The 26,601-nt window shown below is 65.8% G+C and overlaps 5 protein-coding genes across 6 annotated transcripts; 3 read left to right on the top strand and 2 right to left on the bottom strand.

The window, feature by feature from the left end:
- Nucleotides 1-53: 53 nt before the first annotated feature.
- CHLRE_08g366400v5 (uncharacterized protein) lies at nt 54-5,070 on the bottom strand. Of its 2 annotated transcripts, XM_043064937.1 has the most exons (9): nt 4,445-5,070; nt 4,105-4,171; nt 3,763-3,947; nt 3,289-3,459; nt 2,587-2,784; nt 1,919-2,020; nt 1,414-1,449; nt 953-1,033; nt 54-514 (listed from the first exon to the last, which is right to left on the bottom strand). In XM_043064937.1, the coding sequence occupies exons 1-9, from the start codon at nt 4,706-4,708 to the stop codon at nt 392-394; spliced, it is 1,227 nt and encodes a 408-aa protein (XP_042921939.1). In that variant the 5' UTR covers nt 4,709-5,070; the 3' UTR covers nt 54-391. The 2 variants fall into 2 exon arrangements, with proteins under 2 accessions (XP_042921939.1, XP_042921938.1); XM_043064938.1 differs by lacking the exon at nt 1,414-1,449.
- A 390-nt stretch (nt 5,071-5,460) lies between these two features.
- Nucleotides 5,461-10,564, top strand: CHLRE_08g366350v5 (uncharacterized protein). Its single transcript, XM_043064936.1, has 2 exons — nt 5,461-5,639; nt 5,938-10,564. Exons 1-2 carry the CDS (start codon nt 5,610-5,612, stop codon nt 9,181-9,183), a joined length of 3,276 nt encoding a protein of 1,091 aa, XP_042921937.1. The 5' UTR covers nt 5,461-5,609; the 3' UTR covers nt 9,184-10,564.
- A 46-nt stretch (nt 10,565-10,610) lies between these two features.
- CHLRE_08g366300v5 (uncharacterized protein) lies at nt 10,611-17,357 on the top strand. Its single transcript, XM_043064935.1, has 2 exons — nt 10,611-10,696; nt 11,321-17,357. Exons 1-2 carry the CDS (start codon nt 10,664-10,666, stop codon nt 16,538-16,540), a joined length of 5,253 nt encoding a protein of 1,750 aa, XP_042921936.1. The 5' UTR covers nt 10,611-10,663; the 3' UTR covers nt 16,541-17,357.
- A 163-nt stretch (nt 17,358-17,520) lies between these two features.
- On the top strand, nt 17,521-22,686 carry CHLRE_08g366250v5 (uncharacterized protein). Its single transcript, XM_043064934.1, has 3 exons — nt 17,521-17,813; nt 17,954-17,999; nt 18,241-22,686. The coding sequence occupies exons 1-3, from the start codon at nt 17,808-17,810 to the stop codon at nt 21,117-21,119; spliced, it is 2,931 nt and encodes a 976-aa protein (XP_042921935.1). The 5' UTR covers nt 17,521-17,807; the 3' UTR covers nt 21,120-22,686.
- Nucleotides 22,687-22,769: 83 nt separating this feature from the next.
- CHLRE_08g366200v5 (uncharacterized protein) lies at nt 22,770-26,540 on the bottom strand. Its single transcript, XM_043064933.1, has 6 exons — nt 25,475-26,540; nt 25,131-25,219; nt 24,625-24,751; nt 24,270-24,434; nt 23,905-24,015; nt 22,770-23,721 (listed from the first exon to the last, which is right to left on the bottom strand). The coding sequence occupies exons 1-6, from the start codon at nt 26,108-26,110 to the stop codon at nt 23,017-23,019; spliced, it is 1,833 nt and encodes a 610-aa protein (XP_042921934.1). The 5' UTR covers nt 26,111-26,540; the 3' UTR covers nt 22,770-23,016.
- Between the last annotated feature and the right edge of the window lie 61 nt (nt 26,541-26,601).

Here is a 26,601-nt window from a genome sequence, read left to right as displayed (position 1 = left end):
TCGCCCAGTCAGCTCGGCCGGGTATTCAGCCGAAGACATGAACAAGAGGTTTACGCCCATACATCCGTTACATGGCTGCCCGCCGTACTCTATCACTTTGCGGGCAAGGTGTCCGTGCCGCTGTTCCTGCCACTGTTCCACTCGGATAGGTCTTGCAACCGCACCACTCACATCCTTCGCCCAACCAAACAGCGACATACCCCTACCTTACTTGCCGGCACCCAGTGCGTTGCGCCCCGCTACACACCAGTACTGGCGGCCGCCGACGCCGCCCGCACCCACCGGTTCGGGGCCCCTAATAAAAAGCCATACCTACCTCCCCGCGCCCCCAAAACATCCGTCCTCTTCTAGCTCCTAGCACCAAAACCCCACCAGCCCTAACCAAACAAACCTAGTCAAACATGTTCTCCGCCAGGAAATTCGCAGCCATCTCCTCGTTCCTGTCGCACGCCAGGTAGGCCTCCAGGCAGGCGTTGCGGTCAAAGCCCAGCGCTGCCAGCCGGCCAATAGCCGCCTGCGACAGGCACCGAAGGCCAACCACATGCAAGTCAGGTCACTCGGCGGAGCTGACAAGGCCAGTTACGCACGGCGTGCATGAACTACAGCAGGGACCTGCTGCAGACGTATGCCCACAAGCTAGCGAGCTGGCGAGCACTCGCACAGGATCCGACCCAGGCCAGACGCAGCATGCGGGCGCCCGTTGGCACATGGTGCGGGAGTGGAAGCATGGGGACGGAGAGCCGCTCGCCACCGGGTGCACCCACCCCCGCTCCGCCTGTGCCGCCCGCCTTTGACACGGCTCGTGTGTCCCCTCTGCCTCGCGCGCCCGTGCCTGCACCCACTTCCCAGCAACCCATCCTCCTGGGACTGATGAAACAAACAGCCCGTGCAATCACACGTCTCATCCTCTCCCCTCCCCGCGCCCCCGCCTCTCCCGCCCCCCTGCCCGCACCTCGTCATCCGGGCTGAGTTCCACCACCATGCCTCCGCCCTCGCCGCCGCCGCCCGCGCCGCCCAGCAGCGCTGCCATGGCCTGCGACCGGCGTTGGGCGTGTGTAGGTGTGTGCGCAAGGGTTTCAGGCGTGACCAAGTAAAAGGGGTGCGGGGCCAGGACGGAGCGGGGTTATAAAGTTAAAATTACAGTGGGGGGAGCAGGGCGGTTCTGGGCACCGACGCCGGAACGGATAGCGTCAGGTATGGGGTTGGCGGCCGAAGCAAATTCGATCAAGACGCTGCAGGACGCGTCTGGGGGCGTCGAGACCCAGGGGCACAGCCTAGAGCATAAGGCCCAGGGCATTGGGTTGCATGCGACACGGGGTGGGGTGGAGCAACACGACTGCATAACAACTGCAACCCCAACGGCGCGCTCCCTAACGCCACACTTCCTCTGGGGGGGGGGGCGGCGCCACTCACGTCGTCCATCTCCCCTTCGTCCTCCCCTTCGCCTTCCTGAAAGACACGGACACGGAGCACCCACGCGCACGCGTGCCTGACATCAAGAATAACTCTGGTGGGCAGACTGGCGCGGTAGCTATGTGGGTAGATAGGACGGTGCCTTGCTATGCTGACTGCTGAAACGAACGGCGCTCGCCGCTAACCATTTCATGTGGCCCGTGCTGCCCGGAGTGCACCACACAAGCTGCTGGCCGCATTAAAGCGTGATCGGCACCCAGCTCGCGCCGTACCGACCAGGATAACCCGCCCCGATCCTCCCCGCGCCCTACCACCCTTCCTCACAATCTATGCCACTTCCTCACCCCCCCCCCCCCGCCTTGCCTCGCCACTCGCGCAACGCTGCGACCACATCCGGCGCCCTCCCAACACACCGCAACACACCGCTGAGCCCCACAAGCCCCCACGTACAAGCCGGCCCCATCCCCGCACACACCCCACCACACACGAACCCACAAGCACTCACGTCGTCCTCGTCGTCGTCCCCCGCCTCTGTGAGCATGGCCAGGAAGGCCTGCTGGTGCTGGTTGATCACCTGCACCAACTCCGGATTGGTCCGGCCCAGTTGCTGTGTGGCGGGGGGGGGGGATACATTCGTGATTGGTTAAGGAAGTGGTAGATGGCAGACCATCATGAGGAACAGCAATCGTTACCGATGGGGGTTACATTCACGATTATTTAAGAAGTGAAGGCGGGAGGGGGAGGTGAGGCAGGCAGCGGGGGCAGGGGGGTGCCGGCGCGACAAGTAAGGCGATGAAGGGGGAGCAGGCAGGGAGGCAAGCAGGAGCAGGAGGAAGGGGCGGGCGGCGCCAGGCGTAGTCCACGCCTGACATAGGGCATCTACAGCATGGGCGCGCGTCCCCGCGCGGCTGCATTCACTCATTCATCAATGAACGGCTACGTTCCTCACATTCCCACTGTTTCGTTGCCTTGCGCTCGCCCGCATTCCCGGTTTAGGCCTCTGGTTCTCCGCTCCCTCGGGTATCAAAAATGCACTCCAGGCCTAGCCCGTCAACAGCTGCCTAGCGCTCCAGGTTCCAACCTACCTCGCCCTCCCCAACTTCCTCCCCAGTTTCCGCCCAGCTTCCCAACCTCTGCCATCTGCCAGGTGCCCCAAACCTAAACCCAGCCTACCTGCAGCAGCGGCACCAGCGCCCGGGGGTCCTGCGCAACCGCCGCCCGCAGCATGCCGAAGGCCGGGTTGTTCCGCAGCGCCGCCAGCTCGGGCGGCAGGTCGGCGTCACCGCCGCCGCCGCCGCCGGGGGCGGGGCCGCCAAACATATTGAAGGGCTGCGCCTGCGGGCCGCCGCCGCCAGGCGCCGCGGCGGGTGCCTGGGCGAATACGGCGAGCGTTGGGCCGAGGGTAAGGGTGGCGGTGAGGAGGTGGTCTAGTACGGTGTCTGAGAGGGGGTGCGGCTCGTGTGTTGTCTTACCGTGTGGCTGGATGTTGCATGGCAGTGTAGCTGTGGGTGCATGTCAGTGTGGGCGACTGAACCGCCCCCTGGCGCCGTCGCTTGCCCCGCCCTCCGCTTGACCCCACTGCCCCCGCCTGCGCCCCTGCCCATCATTTTCATCCCGGCCCTTGGCCATTTCCATCCCTCGGCTGTCTAAACGGTCTCATCAAGCCCGCACCCGTGAGTCTTGCGACCAGCACACGACCACTGCCGATAGCGCCGCCTGCGCTGTCACCACCTACCACTCCGCCAGCGCGCCCCGCCGTGGTGCTACCCTCTGCCCTCGCTAACACGCTCCCGTCAGCTGTCACACCGATTCATCTTCCCCCACCCATCCTCTGTAACCCCCAATACCCTCTTCCCAGCCCTTCCTTCCTCTCACCTGTGCGGACGGCGCGCCGCCGGCCGCGGGTGCGCGCTGCGCCTGCGCCGCCGCCGGCGGCGCCCCGCCGGCCGCGGGCGGCGGCGGCCCGGCGTTCGCTGGGATGCCTGTCATGAGGTACTCCACTGCGCGGTCGGGGTTGTTGAAGGCGGCACGCATGGCACGAACCACCTGGCAGGAGGGGGAGGAGGAGGAGGGAGCGCGGGGCGGCGTGAGGGCATGAGTAGGGGGGCATGGGGGACAGTAGCAGCAGCAGGGGTGCGCAACACGACGCTGCCGAGAACGTGTGGAGTAACCAGCGACACGAAGCGTGCGGCACGCACAGGCACGACATCACCCACAACCGCTTCCCCTCCCTCTGCACGCCCTCCTTGCGCGCGCTTTCCCCTGTCCTCCTTCCTCCTGCCCCCCCCCCTCATCCTTCCTCCTGTCCCCCCTTCCTTCCCTCATTTCCCCCTCCCCCTGCGCCCTCACCTCCTCGCGCGGGAAGCCCATCTCGCAGATGTTAGCGATGGCCGTCTCCAGAGCCGAGCCCGCCAGAAGGCCCGAGGCAGCGGACGTGTAGGAGTCAGCGGGGGCGCCGCCGGCGGCCGGCGCGGCGGCAGGAGCAGCGGCGGCGGTGGGCGCGGCGGCGGGAGTGGCAGCGGGCGCGTCGGCGGCTGTGGAGCGGGAGGGGCAGATGGGGACAAGAAGGGTGGGTGGGAGGGCGTTGGAGCTGGGAAGGGTATGCGGCGTAAGCGCGTAGGCGCGTGGTTCTGCGGTATCGCATATATGGTAGCCTAGCCCTGAGCCCGCATTCTAAGCTGGCACTCTTACCGGGAGCCGCGGTAGGAGTAGCAGCCGGGACCGAGGCAGCGGTAGCAGCGGCGGGCTCCGCAGCGGCCTGTCATAGCGCCAGCAGCATCGTTAGCACAGGCACGGCTGGGGCTTTTGATGATCGGAGTAGGACATTGGAACCATTACTAAGCACACGCAAAGGCACCCCGGCCCACAAGGCAAGGCGGCTGTAGATGGGCCCTGCGTGGGCGCGTGGGCCTGCGTGTCCCCGCCAATCCTTAAGGCCGATTCCTCCGCGACCCCGCCAGAGCCTGGCCCCTTTTACTATACGCTCTACGCTTTATCATTATCCAGGGATGTCTTCTGACGAGACACTCACAGGAGCAGGCGCGGCAGCCGGCTTGGGGGCCTCAGCCTTCTTGGGCTGGATGAACACCACAATGAAGCCCTGCTCCGTCACTTGGTTGTCCCCAACCGTGGTGGCATCGTCCAGAACCTTGCCCTTGTACACGAGCTTCATAGCCTCGCGCGTGCAGTCAGGCTGCGTCTCCTGGACTTTGTCTTTCAAAGCGCCGATAGTCATAGAGTCCTCAGCTTCAACATTGAAGCTCTTTCCCGCAATGGTGCGGAAAGTCAGCTTCATTTTTACCGAGGCCTCGCAGCAGGGTCTAGTTGTTCTGCAAGATCTGCCGCGCCTTTTCCAAAGTTGACACGGTATTAAGTGGCCTTGTTTACAAACAATATGGTTTAGTAGACCAACACAATTCAGGAGTTAACTTAGTGCTGGGTCATGCACAGCCCATGCCGCATGACGAGAACTTCCCGTCGAGAAGCAGCCGATGTGCCCTGGCTCACAGCCTGCTTCGTAGCTCCCAAAACATTAGAATGAAACGAAATGCAAGCCACAAGGTGCTTGCCACCTGGCCCTGCGCGCAAGCCGACGCGTCATTGTGACCTGAACTGTGAACACCATCATGATACGCAAGCCCGACAAGCTTTTTCACTTCTTCTTGACAATGCATATGTTGCGAGGATGGCGCGTAACAGTGAGATGCGGGCGTGTTGCGAGGGAGTGCGCCCAGGTGCGCCTCTGCCAGGTGGGTTCGAGAGCCTGCGGGCGTGCCGGACAGTGCCGGCAGGGCGTGTACGGGCGTGTGGGTCCCGACATTTGGCGCTGTGGTTGCAGCGCAGACAGGTAACCCGTACTATGGGATGATGTTGCCGTCCTGTATCCGCACCGAGCTATAGGGGTCGGCAAGCGCAATTGAGTGCGGGCCTAAACCTCGCACGCCCGGTGCCATCGGGCGTGCCATCACCGCCCGGTCAGCCCTGTGTACTACAGGGTGCCGGTTTTTGCACGTTAAACTTTAGCATATAGCATATGTCAGTAATGTTAGTAGACAAACTTTATGTGGTGTGGCCTCATCATGACTGAGCCCGCAACTGCTTCTTCGCACACACAAGCCAAACCTTACTACGCCCGGAACTCGAGCTGAAGCTTGGGAGACCACCGACCACATCACGAGGACGGCGACGTTCCCAAGATGCTGTCACAGGAGGATGAAGCAATACGGGTGAGCAGCAGGCCGGTCGACGGCATGTCGCATGCCACTTTCCGGCTCTGCCGAACAGAAAGCGGTGGTCAGCGAGCAGAGTGTGCAAGGCCGGCGCATCACATACTCTTGGGGCGCAGAATTTGGGCCATTTGGCAGCAAACGCCAGCTAAACTGGGTGCGGGGCACCACCCTGCACTTCCGGCTCTGACTCATCGGTCTGCTCGACAGTGCGAGTTAGTAATACTTCATTTGTTCACTGAGCCCAGCCCCGCCCCCCCCCCACCACCACCTCGCCCCGCCCCGCAACCCCTGACAGGGCGCCCGCTGCCTCTTCAGCCCAGAGGAAGTTTTCCACCACGCACGCGTCAAACATGGGGCGCGCCTCTCCTCACTTGCTCGCACCAACCACGTACTGGACAGCCGCGCCCTCTTTAAGCAGCAGTCCCGCTCCGCCGCCCGTATCCAGTACGACTCGCCCCGTGCCGTCCTCAGGAACGCGCTTGCCACCGACCACACGCTACGCAGCTCCGCGCTCGCTGATGATGCAGCCTGCAGCCGTGGTTACCACCGACAGCAACAGCAGCTGTCCCACAATTCCCATCAGCAGGGCAACGGCAGCAGTGGCGACAGGGCCACGATAGGGCGGCGTGTGAGCGGTTGCAGCGTGGGTGACGAGGACGAGGAGTCGGCGGCTGCTGCAGACCCGGCGGCAGTGCTGCTGAAACAGGCGACGGGCTGTGTCGCAGAAATGCTGTACCAACTGCGTCGCAGCACGACTGAGGAGGCGGCGTCAGCCGGTGTGGCGGCGGCGGCGGCCGCTGCTGATGCTGCTGCGACGCCACCGGGGCTGGTGGTGACGACGGGGGTTATCAGCCGAGCGTGCTCGTTGGCGATGGGTCAGGGCAATCGAGGCTGTGCGGCGGACGATGCGGCCGATGCTGGTGCTGATGCTTGCGTGGACACGGGCGCTTGCGTGGACACGACGCCGCTGGCCGAAGAGGGAGTGTCTCCGGTGGGCGGCAGCAGCCGCAATGGCAACCTGCTGGCAGCAGCTCATCAGGTGTCCTGGGGCGCACTTCACATGCGGGGTGCAGCGGCGGAGGCAGAAGAGGAGCGGGAGGCAGAGGAGGCAGATGCTGAAGCGGAGGGCGTGAGCGCGTGCAATACGAGCGTATCCTCTTCGTCGCTTGCGGCTGCGATGGGAGTCACGTTCCCTCGCAGCCCCTGCGGCTGCAGGAGCATTGGTGGCCGCGGTGCCTGCTCCAGTCGCTTCGTGGTCACGCTGATGCCAAGCCGCAGCAGCGGGAGCTTCGGCCTCGCTTGCGGCGGCGAGGACAGCGCGGCAGCAGCGGCTGCGGCGTCAATTGACGACTGCAGCGGACGGTGGTGCGGGGCCGGAAGCCCGCTGCATTCGCCATCACCTGCGTTGGAAACAGCATCCACGGCCGCAACCGCCGTTGCAGGCCACTGGCACCGACACGCCGCGCGCTGGCGTCGGGCATCCCTTCAGGACTACAGTGGCGGCGGGCTCTGGTTTGTGCAGGAGCCGCTCTCGCCCCCTTGCCGTGGCGGCGAAACAACAGCCGGCACGCGACTGGGGCCCAGCGGTGCTAGGCTGGAAAGCAGCGGCGGTGGCGGTGGCGGCGATATTATTGACGGCGGTGGTGGCCGTGGCCGTGGTGGTGGCGGCACGGGTAGCGGGCGAGGGTCGCTCCGCCGCCTGGCCTCGTCGCACAGCGGCGGCGTGAGCAGCAGCGGCGATGATCGCACGTGTTGGCGCTGCGAGCGCGAGCTCCGGGCCCTGCGCGGGAGGCCCTCAGTTGCAGGTGGTGCGGGGCTGGCGGAAGGCCCTGGAGGTGAGAACGGCGGCGGTGACGTCACATCAGGCGCGGTTGCGGAACAGCGCAAGGACACAGTTGGTGGCGGTGGCGGTCGCAGCGGCAGCCGCAGCCCTGCGGGAACCGCTGCCGCCGTTGCGGTGCCGCCGTTGCAGCTGCATCTGGTCCGCCCCCGGTCTTCCGCGCCCGCGCCTGCGCCTGCGCCTGCGCCGGTGCCAGAGGGGTGTTCGCAGCAGCCAACCGATGTGGCGGCCGCGCCAGCCGCGGCGCAGTTGCCGAGGCCCCTCGAGCATGCGCCGGCTCAGAGGCAGCAGCATGTGGCGGAGCAGCCCCAGCCCCGACTTGCGCCCCCAGCTGCCCTGACAAGGACCCTTCCAGTGCCTGCGCCTGTGCCTGCGCCTGCTGCCGTGCTGTGGGAGGCGGACGCTCGGCACAACCACGGACCACGGCCACTGCTGACGTCAGGGCCCGCGCCGCATGCGCCCACATCAGCGGCCCTCGCCGCGACCTTTGATGCGACCACTGCCGGTGCCGCGCCGCTGCACCGCACGGCAACACGCTGCGCCGCCGCTGCCGGCAGCGCTGCTCCGCACGGCACCAAAGGGCCTGGCGCCGCCCACGCCGCCCACGCCGCCTTTGTCTCTGCGCAATCCAAGGGTCTGCTGCACCCCTCGCCTGTACCGACAGCTTCCTCGCCTTCGGCATCGCCGCTGCACCCCTCACCTGCACCGACAGCTTCCTCACCTTCGGCACCGCCATTGCATGCGGCGCTCAGGGCTGCGCGGCCAGGCGCGGTGCTGGCGACGCTGATGGCGGCGCCTGCTGCGGGCGTGCCGGTAGCGGTCTGCCGGCTGACTGGAGCCACAGGCAGAGGCAGCCGCGACGAGGCGCCTCCGTCGCGTCCGCCGCTGCTGCAGCCGCACCACGCGGCGCATGTGATGCCTCGCGGCAGGCAGCAGCCTCAGCCGCAGCATGCAAAGCACGGCACTGCAACTGCCGTTGGCTGGACCAGCTGCTGCCGGCAGCCGTCCAGCCGGCCACTGGCCCCGGCTTGGGGGAAGCGGGAGCTGGAGGTGGAGGAGGCGGGAGACCCCAGCGCAGCGGCTGTGGACCAGGCATCCCTGTGCGCCTGGAGCAGCACTGACCCTGCTGCCGGTGCTGCGGGGCTGGATGAAGAGGTGCAGAACGACGACGGCTCACCGCAGCTGGGAGCAGGCCGAGGCGTCGGCAGCAACAGCATCAGTAGCAGCAGCAGCAGCCCGCAGCCGCTCTGCAGCACCACCTCAACGCCGCTGGCCTCCCCCCAGCTCCACCTCTCGTACCACACAGCTCACAACCCCGGCCACAACCAGCAGCAGCAGCGTCAGGCCGCCAGCTCGCCGCTTAGCACTTCGCTGGCGTGCACCGCCGGCCGTGGCGGCAGTGGCAGCACGCCGCAGCTCGGCTTATTAATGGAGGGGGCGTACGGCGACATTGAGCACGAACAAGTCCTGCACATCACAAAGCTCCCGCAACCTTTGTACGAAGCCGGTTGGCCCTGGCCACGCTGCATGCGCAGGCCAAGTGCCGCGCGGCCGGGCTGGCGGCTCAGCCCCACGCCGCACGTGTCCGTGTCGGTGCCTGCCTCACCAACAACAGTAACGGCAACGGGAGCAGCAGGAGCAACAGCGGCCTCGTCGGCAGCGTGCGGTGACGCAACTGGCAGCAGTTACGGCGGCAGCTAGGAAGCCTCGCATGTGAGTGCTGTCCGAGGCTTTAGCACGGGTTGCGGCATTGGTGGAGGAGGTGGTGGCGGCAGCGGTGGCGGCGGTGGCACGGGGATGTGGCGCCTCGCCACTAAATGTCACCGCGCCCTCGAGATCCAGCTACAGCGGTCGCACTCTCCACACAGCAACCACGGCAGTCCGAGCGGCAGTATCAGCCAGTGGCTCGGCCCGTGCGCCGGCAGGAGGAGGAGCCAGCGGCACTTGCATTGGCAGCTCTTGCCCCCGTTGCAGCTTGTATGCCATTTCCCAGCCAGTGCCACTCTCCGGCGCTTTGCTCGCCTCGGCACGCAAGCTGTGATGGAGTTGTGTGGAGCAGCAGCGGCAGCCCCGGCGGAGCGCGGCCATGTAGCGGTGTCCTTTTGCAGGCCGCGGTCGGCAGGGACCGGTTTGGGCGTGATAGATCCCATCAACAGCACCAGCACAGATTTCTGCAGCACCAGCACCAGCCCCAGCATTCTGGCGAGTATCAACCACCACAGTCACAACCGACACCACGTGAGCCACAACCGCCACGCCATCTTGATGCTGCGTCGGTGCGGGAATGGCAGTGATGGCCCCGGCATGTCTGGCGATACCGTATGGAGTGATGCGTGCTGCTGGACTGGCAGCTGAGTGGGGGACAGTGGCAGGGATAGTTGTTTCAATTGGCTTTGGTGCGGTGCAGGGTACAACTGCTCGATCGGCTTTGTAATACCAGGCATTGCTGTAGCCTTATTATAAAGCGGCATTGCGATGCGCGTGAGCCCTTTGGTGCGTTCTGGTTGACATCTTTTGCCAACGGTCAGCGAGTCGAAGTTGAGGAGACGGGGAATCTAGTGACTTGTGAACGCCTTCCTCTGCCTTCGGAATCCACAATGTCTGCAGTAATTTCGCTTTGCTGGGAGCTTTGTGCATGTGGCAGCGTGCTCCGGGCGCCGGGGTGTTCATGGGAACTCGGTTACGCGACCCAGAGCCCGACCCGTCGGCGAAGTCGAAACGGCGCGGGCCGAACTTCCTCTTGACCCTAGTGCATATGGACGATTGCATTGCATGGTATTCGTAGCATGTCTATCAAGCAAATGAGGATATGCGTGTCGCGCGTCGCTGTTTATGCCGGGGGCTCGTCCTCGCGCGTGTGGCCGCGTGTGGCCTTCTGCCGAGCTGCCGATCCCACCGCGCGACCTCAGGCTGCACCCTGACGTTTACTGACTGTCTTTGTAGCTAACTCGTGCGCAAATGTATGCTTTCGAATTCCCAATGTTGCGTTTGCTGGAACAGGAACTCCAGTGACACCCACCGTTGACAAACTTGACAAACGTGTCGATTTAAGCCTAAGGCGCCACCAAAATGGTGATATAATATTATGATTACACACACATACTGCTAGCCAGCCGCTGTGGCGTCCGTGGTCGCTGCAAACGGTAATCCGTCCTCTTTTGGCGGTCGCTTCGCTGCCAGCATGCAGGTTCTGCAAGATGATGATGCTAACCGGGTAAGTGAGAGTACACGGCTCTACGCTTGTGGCCAGCAGGGGGTGATACGACAGGATGCCAGCATGTCTAGTTTTCAGTGCCTCCATTCCGACACCTCCTCCGTGCGACATGCCCCCACGGTCGTATTAGGGCCATTCGTGGCTCTCGCCAACGCCCGCGTCCCCACACGCCGGAGTAATGTGTTGAGTTTGCGCCTAGGACAGACGACCATTCAGGACGGTGTAAGAAGGCCCGCGCAGAGACAGGATGAACCCATCTAGCTCCTCACATCACGGACCTAGGCCGGACGGCTGGGAGGACAGCATCAAACTGTCTGAACCTGTCCTGCACACACTCTCCATACTCTGCACACACACAAGATGCCAGCATGTCTAGTTTCGCAAGCACGCACACATATTCAAGGGGTTGTCCCAGGTGCATCAGTGTTGGTGAGGGGCTACTGGCAAACATATTGCTAGCCTGAGCAGCAAAACCTCAATACCACTCACCTGCTTGCCACGGCGTTTCTGCGCACAATTTAGACCGGAAGTGCTCCATTGTTGGCGCCCATTCACACACTCATCACCCCGCACCGCGTGTCACCTGGCTATTTTCCCTGCTTACTTCTCCACGCTTCTCCGCAGACCGGCCGGCGCAATGCCAGGCGCCTGCACGGCAGCACGCAGGGGCCGGATGAGGTGCTCCGCCAGGCACGGGCCGCGCACAGCTCCCGCATGGCCTCCCTCGCCCGCACCAACCAAGTACTTGACGCCCACCTTCGCGCGCACGCCCGACGCGCCTCTGCCGGCCGGCTTCAGTTTGAAGACGCGCCTGCCGCAAACCGCGGCAGCGGCGGTGGCGGGGCGCCTCTGATGATGAGTTCTGTGCTCGTGGACCTGGGGGGTGATATGCTGACGTTGGGGTTGATGGACGCCCGGGTTGACGTGATGTTGGACCAGGAGGGGCTGTGCATGCCACGCGGCGTCATTAATTACGGCGGCGGCAGTCACGGCGGCGGCAGCAGCGGCGGCGGGGCCGGCGGCAGCAGCGGCGGCAGGGCCAGCGGCGGCAGGGCCAGCGGCTGCACCGCTAGCGCTGCAACGGCGGCTGATGCGGAAGCCAAGCGGCAGCAGCGCCAGGGGGCGGCGCGGCTGGTAGATGATGACGAGGATATGGCAGCTGCAGCTTTTGCAGCGGCTGGTGCAGCCGCAGCCAGGCGCTTTGTTGACAGTGATGGGGATGAGGAGGGGCAGGGAGCCTCTTCGTACGAGTCAATGGAGGATGGCGGCGACGACGGCGACGATGCTGGTGGCAGCCTCAGCGGCGCAGTGGCGGCGTGCCCGGTTTCAATCGGGTCGGAGGTGCCGGCGATAGCGCTGCCAGGCGCTGCGGCAATCTCGCCCGCTACCACGCCCGGCGGTGCTCCCCGCACGTGCCGCAACCGGCGAATGTCCTCCGGCGGCGCCGATGGTATCATCGCGCTGCTGCAGCACCACACCGCGCGCGCGACAGCGGCCGCCGGCGGCGGGGCGGTCGCCGGGTTCTCTGGTAACCCTGCTTTGACAGCCGCTGCTACTGCTCGTAATGCTACTAATACTACTGCTGGCGTTCACGTTTCGGCGGGCTCTGACGCGCCCTGGGGCGCAGCTGCTGCAGCACAGGCGGCCTCCACAGCCGCAGCCGCTGCCGCAACCATGGCTGGAGATAACAGCAGTCCGGTGTCTCCTCGCCTGCGGCGGCGGAGCGCGCTGGTGGCGTTGGACCTAGCGGCGGCGGGGCTGGCGGCTGACCCGTGGAGCGAGGCGGCGGCGGCGGCGCTGCCAGGGTCTGCCGTACACACGCTCATGCTGAATCAGCACTACGGCGGCGGGCAGCTGCCGGCGTCGCAGTCGCCACAACAGCATCCACTCGTGTCGCCACGCCGCCTGCGGCTGCCGCGCGCTTCGGCGCCCAGTGCTGCTGGGGTTGCCGCCGGCGCTGCTGCCGCGGGTGGCATTGCCTCGCTGCCGCCGTCCCCACGCCGCGCCGCAGGTGTCAGCGGCTGCTGCGGCGAGGGCACGGCCGCAGCCGTGGCGGCCGCAGACGGCGCGGCAGGTGGTGCGCGGTTGTGCTTTGGTCATGCCGAGGTGCCTACTGCACCAACGTCGCCGCCGCCGGTAGCGGTGGCGCACGCGTGGGAGCTGCAGCCGCAGGCTGGCATGGCGACTCCATCGTCGCCGCTGCGTGCGGCCACCCTGGACGCTTCGGTTGAACGCGCCCCGCCGCCGCTGCCGCCGGCATCGCCGCCGGCGGTGTTTTCGGCAGTGTCGCCGTCCCCGCCTTGCTCGCCTTGCGCGGGCGCTGGTGCGATGAGCGCCAGTGGTGGCAGCTGCACAAGCGCGGCTTCCCCGCTGCTGGTTGCGCCCGTGGCCAGGAGCGGCATCCTCTCGCTGTCAGCCACGCACGCAAGCAGAGGTCCTGCCGCCAGCACGTCTAGCGCTGATGGCGCTGCTAGCGCCGCAATGCTTCCGCGGCACCAGCAGCACCAGAACCCGCACCAGCAGCGGGAGGCGCCGAAGCAACGACAGCAGGAGCTGCAGCAAGGGGCGACCGGATGGATTGGTGACGCAGAGTCAGCCATAGGGCAGCGGCAGCGCCCGCCGTCAGGGCATCGCACGAACGGGAGCCCAACAGCTGTCGGCACTTGTGAGGAGCAGCCCGTTGGCGAGGAGCCGCTGGCGGTTATGGACGTAGATGTGGCTGCAGCTGAGCTGCATTCATCAGCTGCAGCGGCTGTGCCGCTGCTTCCGCCGCCGTCGCCGCAGCCGCAGCTGCCGCAAACGCATCGCGCCATCGCGCGGCGGGAGACTGCCCCCGGCGCGGCCGCTCATCCCGGCGCCAGCCCCAGCCCCAGCCCACCGCTGCGGTACGGCAGCGGAACAGCACTGCCGGGCGGAGCCGCCGCTTCGGCTGCTGCTGTGGCAGCAGCAGCAGCAGCAGCAGCAGCAGACAACGAGTCAGTACCAGCGCCCGGGTCCCCTACCGCAGTGCTGGCGCCAAGCTCACCGAACGTGCGGCGCCGCCTGGCTGCTGCAGGTAGCTTGACGCTGCAGATGCCGCCGCCTGGCTTGCAAGGCTTGCAGAGCACGCTGCAGCCGCTACAGCCGCCGCAGCAGCTGCCACGCGGACACGGGGCCTCCCAAGGCTATGTGGCGCCTGCGGCTGCTGCTGCTGCTGCCGGCGTGTTGGCACAAGCCTCCCCTTTGGCGGTGGTGGCTCGCGCGAGTGACGGCGGCGCCGCCTCCAACTTGCCGCAGCGCCAGCAGAAGCTGTCGCTGACGTGCGCGCAGGGCGGTGGCTCGGCGGTTGGGGGCGACGTTTGGGCACTGGCTGAGGCCGCCACGTCACCGCGTGTGTCGGCGCCCGTCTCTCCGGGCCCCACCGCTGCTGCCACAGCAGCCACCCGCATCGTCACGAGTGGGGGGGCTGCCCTGGCTGCTCCACCTGCTGCGCCCCTCAGCCCTGCCGGACACGGCATCTATGTGCCGCCCACATCTGCCGGCGCCAGCGCCACAACTGGGCTGCCTCCTAGGGAGCGGCAGGAGTTTCCAGTGATGGCTGAATCATATCCACTGCCGCCGGCGGCTCGCGCCAAAAGCAGTACCAGCCAAGGCAGCAGCGCCGCCGCCGCCACGGGTGCGGCGTGGCGCCCGCCGGCCCTGCCGGCTGCCGCTACTGCTGCAAGGAACAGATTGGCAGTAGCAGCGCCGCACGGCGCTTATGCCCATCAGTACGGTAGGGACGGTCCTGCATCAGCGCCTGTGATCCGTGCTGGTGCTGCTACAGCCTCTGGCGGCAATGCGGGTGTCGCTGATGGCAACGGCGGCAGTAGCGCCTCGCCGGTTCTCCTCCTCAGCCGCCGGCCTGAGCTGTTCAGGAAAGGTTGGAGCAGCAGCCTGAATGGCAGCAGCAGCATCGCGCGGCGAGGGGGCATCCTGGCAGCGGCAGCAGCCGGCAGCAGCAGTAGCTTCACGGACGGCACCACACCCATTCGCAAACGCATGACTGCGGCCGCCACGGCGCTGGAGGTCGATCCCATTGCTACAGCCACATCCACCGCCGCCGCTGCTGCAGCCTCTATGACTACCGCTGCAGGTGCTACCGTGGGCGAGGGGGGTGACGGGGGCGACGGTGGCACTGCAGGCATGAGTGTCATGCGGAGTGGACCTGCATTTTCTTGGGGTGCCAGGCGCAGCAGCAGCAGCAGCGGCGGCGGCAGAACCAGCCTCCCGCCCGGCAGCACCGCCACCGGCGCTGCGCTACAGCCGAGCTCGTGCCATCCCGCACACCGCCCGCCATCAGAAAGCCGCGATGGGCTGCTACTGCGGCCTGCGAGGTCTGCGACAGAGGCAGTGCCGGCCCCGGTCCCAGCCCTGATGCAGCCGGCAGCAGCGCTGCCACGTTCCTCTGCGCCCCACCCTCCCCCGCTGGCACCATCGGAGGCTCGTGAAGAGTCAGAAGACCAGCCGGCCGCATCCTCCCGCCTGCAGCAGCCAGAGCAGCACCAGCACAACCAGCAGCCAACAGGCCACAGGCCCCTTCTGCTCCTGCATAGCAGCGGCACCGGCGCCCTGGCACCCACCAGCCCGCGGGGCCTGCTGTCAGCAACCACATCCATTACAGCCTCAACGGTGGCTGGCCCGCACAGCCCCCGCCAGCAGCAGTCGCAGCTGCTGCCGTCCACGCGCGCCCACCCGCTGCTCAGCAGCAGCAGCACCTCACAGCCGCAGTCGGCGCAGCCCGCACAGCAGGCCGACAGGCACACGCCAAGGCGGCAGGCGTCCAGCACCCACGGCGGCGACCGAGACAGCGGGCCACTGGCCGCTGAGGGCTCCTCCTTCGCGGCATCTACTGCTGCGGCGGCTGCCGCTGCCGCTGCGGCACCGGGTGCCAGGCCATCGGCGGCGCCTGTGGCACCTGCAGCAGCTTGGGACAAGGCGGTGGCCCGCGCTCACACCTCTGTAACCCCATTCGACACGGAGGGGCGGGAGGCAGCCGCGGTGGCGGCGCCCAGCATGGCTCGGCGGTTCGCCGCCCTGTCCGACCCTCAGGGTCTGTGGGGCGCTGAGCCAGCGGCGCCGCAGCACAGCAGCCACCCGGCGCCGCAGCACAGCAGCCACCTGGCGCCGCCGCGCAAATGCGGAGCCGTGCTTGCGGTGGCCAACACCACGCAGCCACAGCCGTCACTGCAGCCACAGCAACCGCAGCAGCCACTGCCGCCGCTTCCGTCGCTGCTGCCGCTGCAGCGGCCTCAGGAGGAAGCAGCACCTACGCCGGTGCCGGAGAGCCTGCTACCCGACAAACCCGGTGGGCAGTGGACTACGACACCGCAGGCGCGGGCGGACCACCGCAGCAGCAGCAGCAGCAGCCAGCGCAGCCGTTCAGCGCGAGACGAGCAGCCATTCGAGCTGGTAACCCAACCGCCATTGGCTGTAGCAACTGGCAGCAGCCGAACCGATGGCCAAGAAGCTCGCAGTGATGCGGCGCTGGAGACCGCAGTAGCAAACGAAGGTCCAGGAGGAACGGCACGCCACGTGCGACCCAGGCGTGACGGGAGTGATAATGACATGGTGGCGCCGGATGCGCAGCACGGAACTCGTGCAGGCGCTTCAACGGGCATTGCTGCTGAGGCTTCCGCGACAGCCAACAACAATGGAGACTGTAGCAGTGGCAGTAGCGGCGGCGGTGATGGCAGCGGCGGCGGCAATAGCAGGGCACACATTGCCGACAGTGGCAGTAGCGGGCCGGCCGTGGGGAGCACCAGCGTGCTGGCACGTATGAAGCGGGCGCTAAGCACGCTGCGGACATATTCCACTGTTTATTGAGCACAGCAAGCGAGCAAGCAGAGTAAGATACCGTATCATGGTAAATGAAGATTTGGGTGCGCGTGTGGTCTTAAAAATGCCGTTGGGTGCTACTACGTGTGCGCTATAGCGTGGCCGCGGGCATGTGTGCTGCCCGGTGATGCGCCGTGTACTTGTGCGAAGCCGATTATGGCGATTATGGTTATTTATTACTGAGTGCGCTTAGGCCTTAGGAGTTGCCGATGTTGTCATCAGTAACGGTTGCGGTGAGTGTATCGAGCCTGCGGCACTATTGGTTTGCATGGCCTGCAAGCTGTGGTATGTGCAACATTGAGGAGGTGAGGACGGGCGGAGGGCGGGATGAGGCTGGCAGGCTGAAAGCCCGACCATCAACGCCACCTTTGATGGCGGGTGGGTGCTGAAAGAGGCACCGGAAAGGGTTGAACTGGTGGTGAGGCGCGCAGTGCTGCGCAGTGAAAGGCCATGCGTGCATGCGTGTCAGGGGCGTTTTTTCAAGCATGTCCAACGGGGCAGTCGAGCGAAGCGGCGAAGCTAGTGCGGTAGTGGACTCGTGATCACAATGTACAATGCGGGGCGTACCTTTAGTTTCGCTATGAATTTATGATGGTATTGGCGAAGGGGCAAATGCCGAGAGGAAGGGGACGAAGGTACCACAGCAGTCCAGGATTCAGGAGGGGCGCGCACAGCACATCTGAACAGCCACGGCACGCTAGACATTGTTTTGGCGCCAAGGTCCGCGTCTGGCCACACGTCCCCGCAACTCCGCAAGTGAGTACCGGTACGCAGCTGCACAGGGGAGGTGTAATGGACAGATCTCCGCTGCCCAGTCCCGTCGGGTCCGGGGTCCACAGGCCCCGTTGCGCAACGTCAGACTGACCAGGACTGGCATCCGGCTCGTCTGCGCCACGCAGGCGCACCTGTGCCAGGTTCCAGGCCGACTTGACCCTAACTTGCGGCGAAGACGTCGCTTTTTATTAAGACCAGAACTAGCCTAGACGCAACACACTTGGCGTGCGCTGTTAACCAGAGCGGGGCGGGGCGGCAACGGCTGCGAATCTGAGACAACTCGATGGCGGTTGTACGTCCCGCGCACCAACTTCCTGCAGAGTTCAGTGACTTCAGTCTGGAGCATTATGTTATATCTAATGGTTCTCTTATCACTTGCTTTTATGCTATGAATACTCATAACTCGATATAACAGCAGAAGACCGTGAACAAAGGCCTGACCTTGAACATGGCTCGCGCACTGGAGGATTACCGCGTCGAAATGCTGGTGAGATACTCGGCTGCTATGCTACAGAACAATGGCGTTCGGGAACGCCTCGTCACCGCCCTTCAGGCGTGCTTCGACCTCGCCGCCAGCACTATGAACGCTGCCAAGACTCAGATATGTTGAACTTTCACTTGATGCAGGCCAAACTACAGCCCGAGCGTCCGCCCACGCCTCCGGGCCCCGCAGGTGAGCGATTCGAGATATTTGCTTGTGCAGCCGGCACAACGGACCAGCCGGTGAACGACTCTATCGACTACACAGAACCTAACGGTCCCTCCTGTAAGGTTAAGTTGTGGTAAAGGCGTGCGGCGGTGGTTTGTCCGACTGCTACGAACACGAACCCCCGCTACCATCGGCGTTTGCCCCATCCCCACGACAAAACGCCTTGGCCTGAGCCAGACTGTATCCGTCCCCACCCCTGGCACAGAGTTCCTTAGCAATGCCCGGCAGTTCGGTACCACCCAGGCCACGCTCTGCTCAGCCGCACGCCTGGCCGCGGCGCAGCTGGAGCACGAGCGCGAGGACCCGTGGCGAACACAGTGGGCCGCTGCCAGCGCCGCTCGGGGCCGCTACCCGTCCGAAGCGGATGACTTTATCCGCCTTGGCGATACCGACAGCAGCAGCTGCGACCTGTCGCATTCCGGAGAGCTGGACCGCGGCAGTAGCTGTGCGTCCGTGCCGGCAGCAGCTGGCATGCTCGCCAGCGGCGCCAGCGCTATTAGCTCGGGACAACTCGGCGGTGGCTTTGGAACCCGTGCTACCGGCTTCTGCAGCGGCGGTGGCGGTCGCAGCTCAGGCCGACTGCAGCTACAACCGCTACCATACGCGTCGCGCCGCTCCTCCTGCAGCAACGCATCAATTGGCGCCGCCGGCGCCGCCGCTGGGCCGCCAGTAGCAACCACGCGGCTGGCAGCCGGCGGCAGCCGGCGGGAAAGCACCTCCTGGGCCGTGAGCACGGATGCGCGTGCTGCTCCGGGTAACGACGTGCCGCCGGCAGTAGCAGCAGAGGCCACCGGGTACGGCTGTAGCAGCCGCCGCTGCATGGCGCCTGCGCAGGCGCAGCCGCCCGCAGCAGCATCCGGGCCGCGCTCTGTTTCCTTTGTTGATCGCCTGTCTGCCGGCCAAATCCGTCAGCAGCGGGACTGCGGCATGGAGGGCGTCCTGAGTATTGGCGTGACGCCAGGCAGCAGCGATGACGACAGCGGCGATGACGTCGGCTATTGCGCCGCGCGCCCGGCAGTAGCAGCAGGGCATGAGGCGCCTGGCAGCGGCAGTGGCAGCGGCAGTGGCAGCGGCAGTGGCAGCGGCAGTGGCGCCGGCCGGACCAGCAACTGCAGTAGCAGCAGCGGCGCCGTGCCGGTGCTGGTCCTGCCGCTGCCGGGCCTAGGCCGGCCGTCAGCGGCGCCGTCGTCGCAGCGGCGGCAGCTGCTGCTGCAGTCCCAGCAGCGCGGCGGCGGCGAGTTGCCGGCACCGCCGCCGCCGCCGCCGCCACCTTTCGCCTGGGAGTACAGCCGTGGCGGTGGCGCCTCCGCTGTCACAGCCGACAGCACAGCCGGTGGCGCCGCCGCAGGCATGGGTTACAGCGAGGGCGCGAATGCCGGGCCTGCTGCTACGCCGCTGCCGCGCCGCTGCCGCCGGCGGGCGACCCTGGATGGGGAGGGCGTTTGGCTGCAGTCCGCGGCCGCGGCCCACGAGGGCGCCGGAGCAGACGCTGGCATTGCCGAGACCGCAGGCGGTGATTGCAGCGAGTATATTGGGGACTGGCATGTTTCGCGCCCGCGGCGTCCGCAGCCCCATGGCGGCGCCGATGCCGCTGCTGCGGCTACAGCCCCCGAGGCCTTACGTGGCAGCGGGGCACTCCGCCCGACGTCTCACGTGGGCGGCCCATCCGGAGCCACAGGCGGCGCCGCTGCTCCCACGGCTGCCAGCGGCCCCTGGCCATCGCGGCCGCCAACGACGCACTCACGGCTCCACGATAGCAGTAGCCGGCGCACCAGCCTCTTAAACGATACTGTGAATGCGGGTGTTACTGGCGCCTCTGCCGCTACCTGTGGCGGCGGCGTTGGCAGCAGCAGCACCACCATCGGCGAAGTTGCTGGCACGGCCACTAGCGGGGCCGTTGGCGGCGCCGCCGCCATTGCGTCAGCGCAACCTGCCTTCCGCCGATTCGCCTCGCACAGCAGTTCTTCGCGCCATACGACCGCCGCGGCCGTGGCCTTGCACGCCACGGTGGCAGCGGGCGGCGGCCGCCGCCGCTGCAGCTCTGATGAACTTGCGGGCGACGTTTACGACTTGGCCAGGAGCGAGGTGCCGGCGGCAAATGCGGCGGCCAGGACGTCCAGCAACGCGGCGGGCACGCCTCCGGATGCGTCTGAGCCCTGGGCGCGCGCAGCCTTGATGCGGCCCCGGGGCCGCGGCGGCATGTCGTTGCCGCCTGCTGCTGCCGCTGCTAAGGCGGCAGCGGCAACGACAGCGGGAGCGGGAGCTACTAGTGGGACGTTGTCGGCAGCGCGTTTGGATGCTGCCGCCGAGTCGACTAGCGCACCGTTGCCCTCGCTTCGCCCCCACCAGCAACAGCAACAGCCCCCGCTCCCCCAGCAGCAGCAGCAGCAGCAGCCACTGCAGCGGCACCGCCCATCGCCGGCTCTGCGGGAGCGCGAGGCAGCGCTGCTGCCGCCGCCTCAGTGTGTGCATCAGTACGTGCAGACGATGGCAGGTGCCAGCGCCGGCACAACTACTGATGCCGCGTACGAGGCATGGGCTGCTACAGCCACCGGCGGCGCGCCGCCAGCGGCCGCTGGCTCGCGGCGCTACAGCCGTCGATCGCTGGACGAGGCTCTCCTGGCGCGCGCCGCCAGCGGCCACAGCACCTGCAGCAGCGGCAGGGGCAGCGGCAGCACACAGGCGACCGGCGGCGGTCACGCACAAGGGGTTGCCACCGGCGGTAGCGCTCTTCCAATCGGTGCGCCGGCGGAATCAGCAGCAGCAGCAGCAGCAGCAGCGCCAGCGCCGCAGCCGGCACGGGAACATTTGTCCGCACGCGCCGTCGTTGGACAAGGCCATGGCAACAGCAGCAGTGTGTTGAAGCCGTCCGCGCTTCCTCTCGGCATGTTCGCCGCTGCATCTTCCGCTGCTGCTGCTGCTACCACCGGGATCACCGCCTCTGAGGTTGAAGCAAAGGGTGCGCCCAGCGGAGCTGATGCGGCCGGTGCTGGCGGCGGTGCTGGTGCTGCTGGAACCGGCGGCGGCGGGCGAATGATGGCCAAGCTGTTTAAGGCCCTGTCAGACTTGCGCAGCGGTGATTGATGCGCGGCGACTGATAGTGCACTCATAAGTTTGCACAGCCACGGCATGGGTGTGATAGTAATGGTGAGGATGCACGACGCACGGCGGGTTAGCTAGTTTCCATGTCCACATTTGGGATGTGCGGTTAGCGCTCATTCATTCTTTCACACTGCAACAAGTGTGTTGTACCTCGCGGTCGGATGCGGCCAAGCCCAGCGGTGTGGCATGGGCAGCGCTTTCGTGAAAATAGGAGCAAGTATCGATGGACGCGGTACCGGTGCATTGCTTGCTGCTTGTGCAAGGGGTCCGCAATAACCATAAATCAACTCTTCCGAAAGGTGTCAAGAGACGTTGCGATTGTACTGATAGTTGATCAAGGTAAGCATGTGGAACGCGGGTATGCATTCCATGCGCCTACTATTACAATATAACCCGTGCATGTGGAATAAGCGACGTCGTGGCTGGCCGTGTGGGGCTTGTCAGGGCTAGTGCGCCTGCGGCACCATGCGCGTGCCAGCAGCCAGCATGATTGGGCTGTCTGTTGTTCGCGCCTGTTTCTATTTATTTTGCCCTATATCATTCTTTGTGGAGATAAGTACTTATGTCAGTCGAAGGGTATGACAGCGAGGAAACACAAGGAAACACGATAGGTTTGCGTAATCAGTTTGGTGATCGTACGCACGGTGTTATAAATATGCGCAGTACGATATGCGTGAGCACACGTCTGATTGGCAACGGTTCCTTACATAGATGGGCATGGAGCAAAGCGGGCTTCGCCGACTGCACAGGTACTAGGTGTTGGCCGGTACGTATTCTCGTCTGTGGCTGGTTGCAAATGTTCACAGGGTACGGATGTTGGTTTACTCGCCCACGGGGTGGATGCCTGGATGGGAATGCCGTGTGTGCCCGTGAGACGCCCTTCCCTCGTGCGGGCCGCACCTGACACGGTGGTGCTGGTATCGGCGGAACCAGGCGATGACTCCCTACGACGGAACACTTTGACCCTCTTTATGCAACTCCAATTCAGAGATGCCCGGGCGGCGTGCCTTGTGCCTTGGCGCGGCAGCCGTGCATTACCTTGCTGTGATGGTTGCGTATGTGCCCCCGCCAAAACGTATTTAAGGGGTAAGAGTGGAGCGGTAGGAGACATGCAAGGTGTGTTTGGTACACGTGTGTACCAGCCATCGGGGGCTCGACCTGCACTCGCTGCATGCCCAGGCGCGCTGGCCCATCCCGCGGGCCCTTACTTTATATTAATGCAGGGATGCCATGCTTTTGAAAGCAGCATGGGTTTGGTTCACGTACAGTACGCCCCACCGTCCGAGTCGCTGAATGGCCACTACCGTAGTTGGTCATGTACATATACGGTACACATGCTACGCTGTGCTGCCGTCATCTAAACATTCCTGACGCAACTGAAGATGTCTCCTGTGTACATTCAATGTACTGCGGTGTGCACAGACTGCATGCGTTACAAGAGGGACGTGCTGACACAGTTCACGAGCCAGTGACGTGGAAAGCGATCACCCTGCTCTGGACCCCAGGGGCGGGCCGCCTGCAACGCCGTCGGCCTACTCTAGCTCTAGTAGGCTTGCTCCCATAGGACGCTGCACTCCTCCCGCCGTATTTAACGCACAGAACGCACTAGAGGTGGACGTGCAGGGAAGGCTGTGCGAGACTTGGTTACAAGAGAGACGTGCAATGCACGACGTTCACCAGCCAGCCAGGCACTGAGCACAGCGCACTGGCCAGCACTGGCTCCCAGAGTCGACCGCACGGAGTCGACTATACCAGCCGGTGAGCAAGCTAACCTGGACTACACGTCCACACTGATTTAGCCATGGCCTTGAACGTGTCTGAAGCAGCACCGCCGTCCCAACCGCTCATCCCAACCGCTGTCAGTCAGTTAACATGCGCTCTACCCGCTGTTGGCGGCGCCGCCGCTGGAGCCTGCGGCACTCGACAACGCCAGTGCCAGGCCTACGCCCAGCGCCGCCCCCGCAAACGCTGCCGCGCCTGTGACAACCTCGGGTGTGTCAGCCGCCCGCCGCACCGCCCCCGCAAGTGCCGCGCCCCAACGCACGCCTCGCCGGCCCCAGCGCCGCAGCGCCGCCCCCGCGCCGGCTTGCCCGCCCGCTGCCTCCTGATTCTCTGCTGCCGCATCCTCCAAGTTCCTTACGCTCTCGGCGAGTGCAGCGCTGCCTCTGTCACTACGACTTCCGCCGGCCGCGCGCTCCGTTTCCTGCTTGCCCGGACCCGCCGCCGTGGCACCCTCCTGCTGCCCTGCCCGCGCCGCCGCCGCCGCCGCCTGCTGCGCCGTAACCGCCTGCGCCTGCGCTCGCAGCGCCGCGGTGTGTGCCGTCAACGCACCAATCACCTCGCCCACCCGCGTCTCCACGCCCTCTAGCCGCTGCCTCAGCCCGCGCATCTCCTGCCCGAGCACCGCCGCCGCCACCTCGGCGCCGCCGCCGCCTCCACTGCCACTGGATGACGCGACCGCGGGCAGGCCTGCGGCCGCCGCGCCCGCCACCGCCGTCCCTGCCGCCGCCACGGCCACGCCGGCTGCGGCGCGCGCCGACGCCTCCACCTCGCCGAAGTCAGCCACGTGGGAGTTGAGTGTGTTCTGAGCACGTGCACAAGCAGGGCACGTGATGGAGTTAGCAGCCGGAATTAAGGCATTTTGGATATTCATATGACCAGCTAGCTGTGTTGAATAGCAGCAACTAGCAGCGAAATTGCCTCCCGGGCGCCCCGTGCATGCAGTTTTCCTTTAACCCAGAACTCCCGCATCCTCGCGCGCCCGCACCTGCAGCTGAGCCACGCTGTTCCCCATGGCCGCCAGCTCGGCGCGCAGCACGCCCTCCACGTGGTCGCGCAGCCGCGCCGCCTTGATGGGCTCCATCACCAGGTACACCGACTGCGGGGCGGAGGCAGGCAGGCAGGTGGGTAGGTGGGTGGGTGGATGGGTAGGGAGGTGGGCAGGTACGCATGGCGTAGTGAGGCTCACATGGCCGGGTGCGTGCTCACGTGCAAGCGAAGGGCGCATGTCTGGCATGTGCGGCTGCTGCTCAAGCTGTTGCCATCCAGCAATCCCCCTCCGCGTCTCGTTTCAGCTGGGATTGGAGCAAACCACCTCTCCCTGTTCCTCTTCTCCCTCCCTGTTCCTCCCACCATGAATGAGGCCAGGTGCAGCGCCATGAGCCCCGCAGTCCACCACGTGCTGGCGCGCCGGATCTTGTCGCTCCACAGCGTCTCCGCCGCGTAGCGCTCGCGGATGGCGCGCAGCAGCGCCGCGTGCGCCGACTCCAGGCCTTCAGCCGCGGAGCCGTAGGCGGCCTGGGCAGGGTGGGCCGGGGGTGGGGTGGGGGGGCGTTGGACTACCCTGGTGACTGGGCAGCCGGGCTTAGGTGAGGCGGGGCAGGGGCGTTGGATGCTTGGGTGGAGCCGTGGAGGCATGGAGGCCCCAGAGTTCACCGACGGGCCCACACGGCCGTCCGGTGTCCTCCGCTCGCCCGCCCTCTCCCACCTTGGCCGCCGCCACGCCGCCCTCCAGCCCGTGCTCGTCCCGGCACAGCCCCGCGAACCGCTCCACGTCCGCCGCCGCCCAGCTGCCCTTGCGCTGCAGCAGTGACATGAGCTGCCGCTGCACATCGCTGTTGCCGGGTTTCGAGGCACATGAATAAACCATGTTCGAAGAGATAAGGAAGAGGTAAGGGTGCACGGTGGGAAGTAAGCAGGTGTAGAAAAGAGCAATGCTTGTGGACTCGTGAAAGATGTTGGCAAGGAAGGGCGAAAGGACTACCGGTAGGCCAAAGTCGCGAGCGAAACTGGCATGTTCCCCGTACAGGTAGGTGCCCAACAGCACACACCCTATGCTTGCCGCCTCGCAGCGGCGGCCTTGCCCTCCCGTTGCCCTCCCGCTGCCCTCCACGCTGCCAATTACGCCGCAGCCATCCGCGCCGCTACCCTCCAGCTGCCCTCCGTGCCGCTGCCCTCCGCGCCGCTGCCCTCCCAAACAGCGCCTGCCCGCACCTGTGCTGCGCCTGCCGCTGCTCGTACAGCGCCTTGGCTGCCCGCAGCTCCGCACGTGCCGCCGCCAGCCCGTCATCCGCCTCGTCCACCTGCAGCGACAGCGACACGGGCGCGGTGCAGGCAGCCGGCCCGCCAACCAGTTAACGTTTTGTCGTTATCGTGCCCGTAGGGGCGAGTGCTTGCGTGTGTGTTCGTGCACGGTGGCGGGGGTGCATGCTAGGACCGCCGCATACACCACACCCACACGCTTTCAGCATCTTTGCTACCCCAACCCACTCCAGTCCCCCCTCCTCGTTCTTTCGCATTGGGTTCGGTTTAGTTTGGGCTGGTATCTACAACCCCACCTGGGCCTTGAGTCGCTCGATGACGTTGTATCCAGTCAACTCGTTCAGCCGCGCCCCTGCCTGACTGGCGCCCACAAGCAGCGCCGCCCCCGCACGCCGCATCAGCTCCCCGCCGGCGGCGCCCAGCCCCGCCGCCGTTGCGCCCTGCTGCCGTATGTGCAGCACGATCGGGCGCTGTGGGCTGCCGTCCCCACCACTGCTACTGCCGCTGCCACTGCTGCCACTGCCGGTGCCGCCATTGCTACTGCCACTGCTGCTGCTGCTGCTGCTGCTACTGCCGCTGCCACCGCCGGTGCCGCCATTGCTACTGCTGCTGCCGCCATTGCTATTGCTGCTGCTGGAGCCACCGCCAGCATACTCACTCCCGTTGCTGCCGCTGCCTTGACCGCTGCTACCAGTGCTGCCACCACTATCACTGCCACCGCTCTGCTTGCCACCTCCTGCTCCTGCCGTGGGCCCAGGGCCCGTGCTGGCGGAGGACAGGCCGCGCACAAACGCAACGGCCGCCAGAGGCGGCGCCAGCGGCCGCATCCCGCCACACGTGCCCATGCCGCCGCCTCCACCCCCAGCGCTGGCCATGCCACCGCCTAGCCGCAAGCCGGGATCACGGCTGACAGGCGGGCTCGTGTGGCCCATGGGCCGTAGCCCCGATGGCAGCGACTGGCGGGTCCTCAACCCCAGGACCACATGCGCAGGGCCGGCGCCCGCGAGTCCCACATTGGAGCCTGTATCATGTGGAAGCTGCTGTTGTTGCGAGCCTTCAAGAGAGTCAATACCTGGCCTTGGGGAACTAGCGCCTGGCTTGCAGCTGTGAGAGCGAGGGCCGGCTGGGCAGGGCTGGCTTATATTGTGCCCTGCCGCTTCACCCCAACCGAGCTGGGTTGGGGCGGCCGCCCCCGGCCAGCCTGCATTCTCGCCGCTGATACCGCCCCGCTGAACGCGTAGGCACCAGCCACGTGTGGCCGGGCTGCGCAGGGAATGCGCCAGCGCCATCGAGCACCCGGACGGTTGTGATTGTTGGCGGTGTGTGGAAGCCCTTCTTCACCGGGCACGCGAACGCGTTTATCTGGTCATGTATACGCCTTTGGATAAATTGAGTGTCCGGGTTGCAGCCCTTTTGTGAGTTG

Source organism: Chlamydomonas reinhardtii, chromosome 8, assembly GCF_000002595.2.
Source record: "Chlamydomonas reinhardtii strain CC-503 cw92 mt+ chromosome 8, whole genome shotgun sequence".
NCBI classification, from domain to species: Eukaryota; Viridiplantae; Chlorophyta; class Chlorophyceae; order Chlamydomonadales; family Chlamydomonadaceae; genus Chlamydomonas; species Chlamydomonas reinhardtii.
Note: the sequence above shows the minus strand (reverse complement) of the source record. Positions and strands in the feature narration are given on the sequence as shown.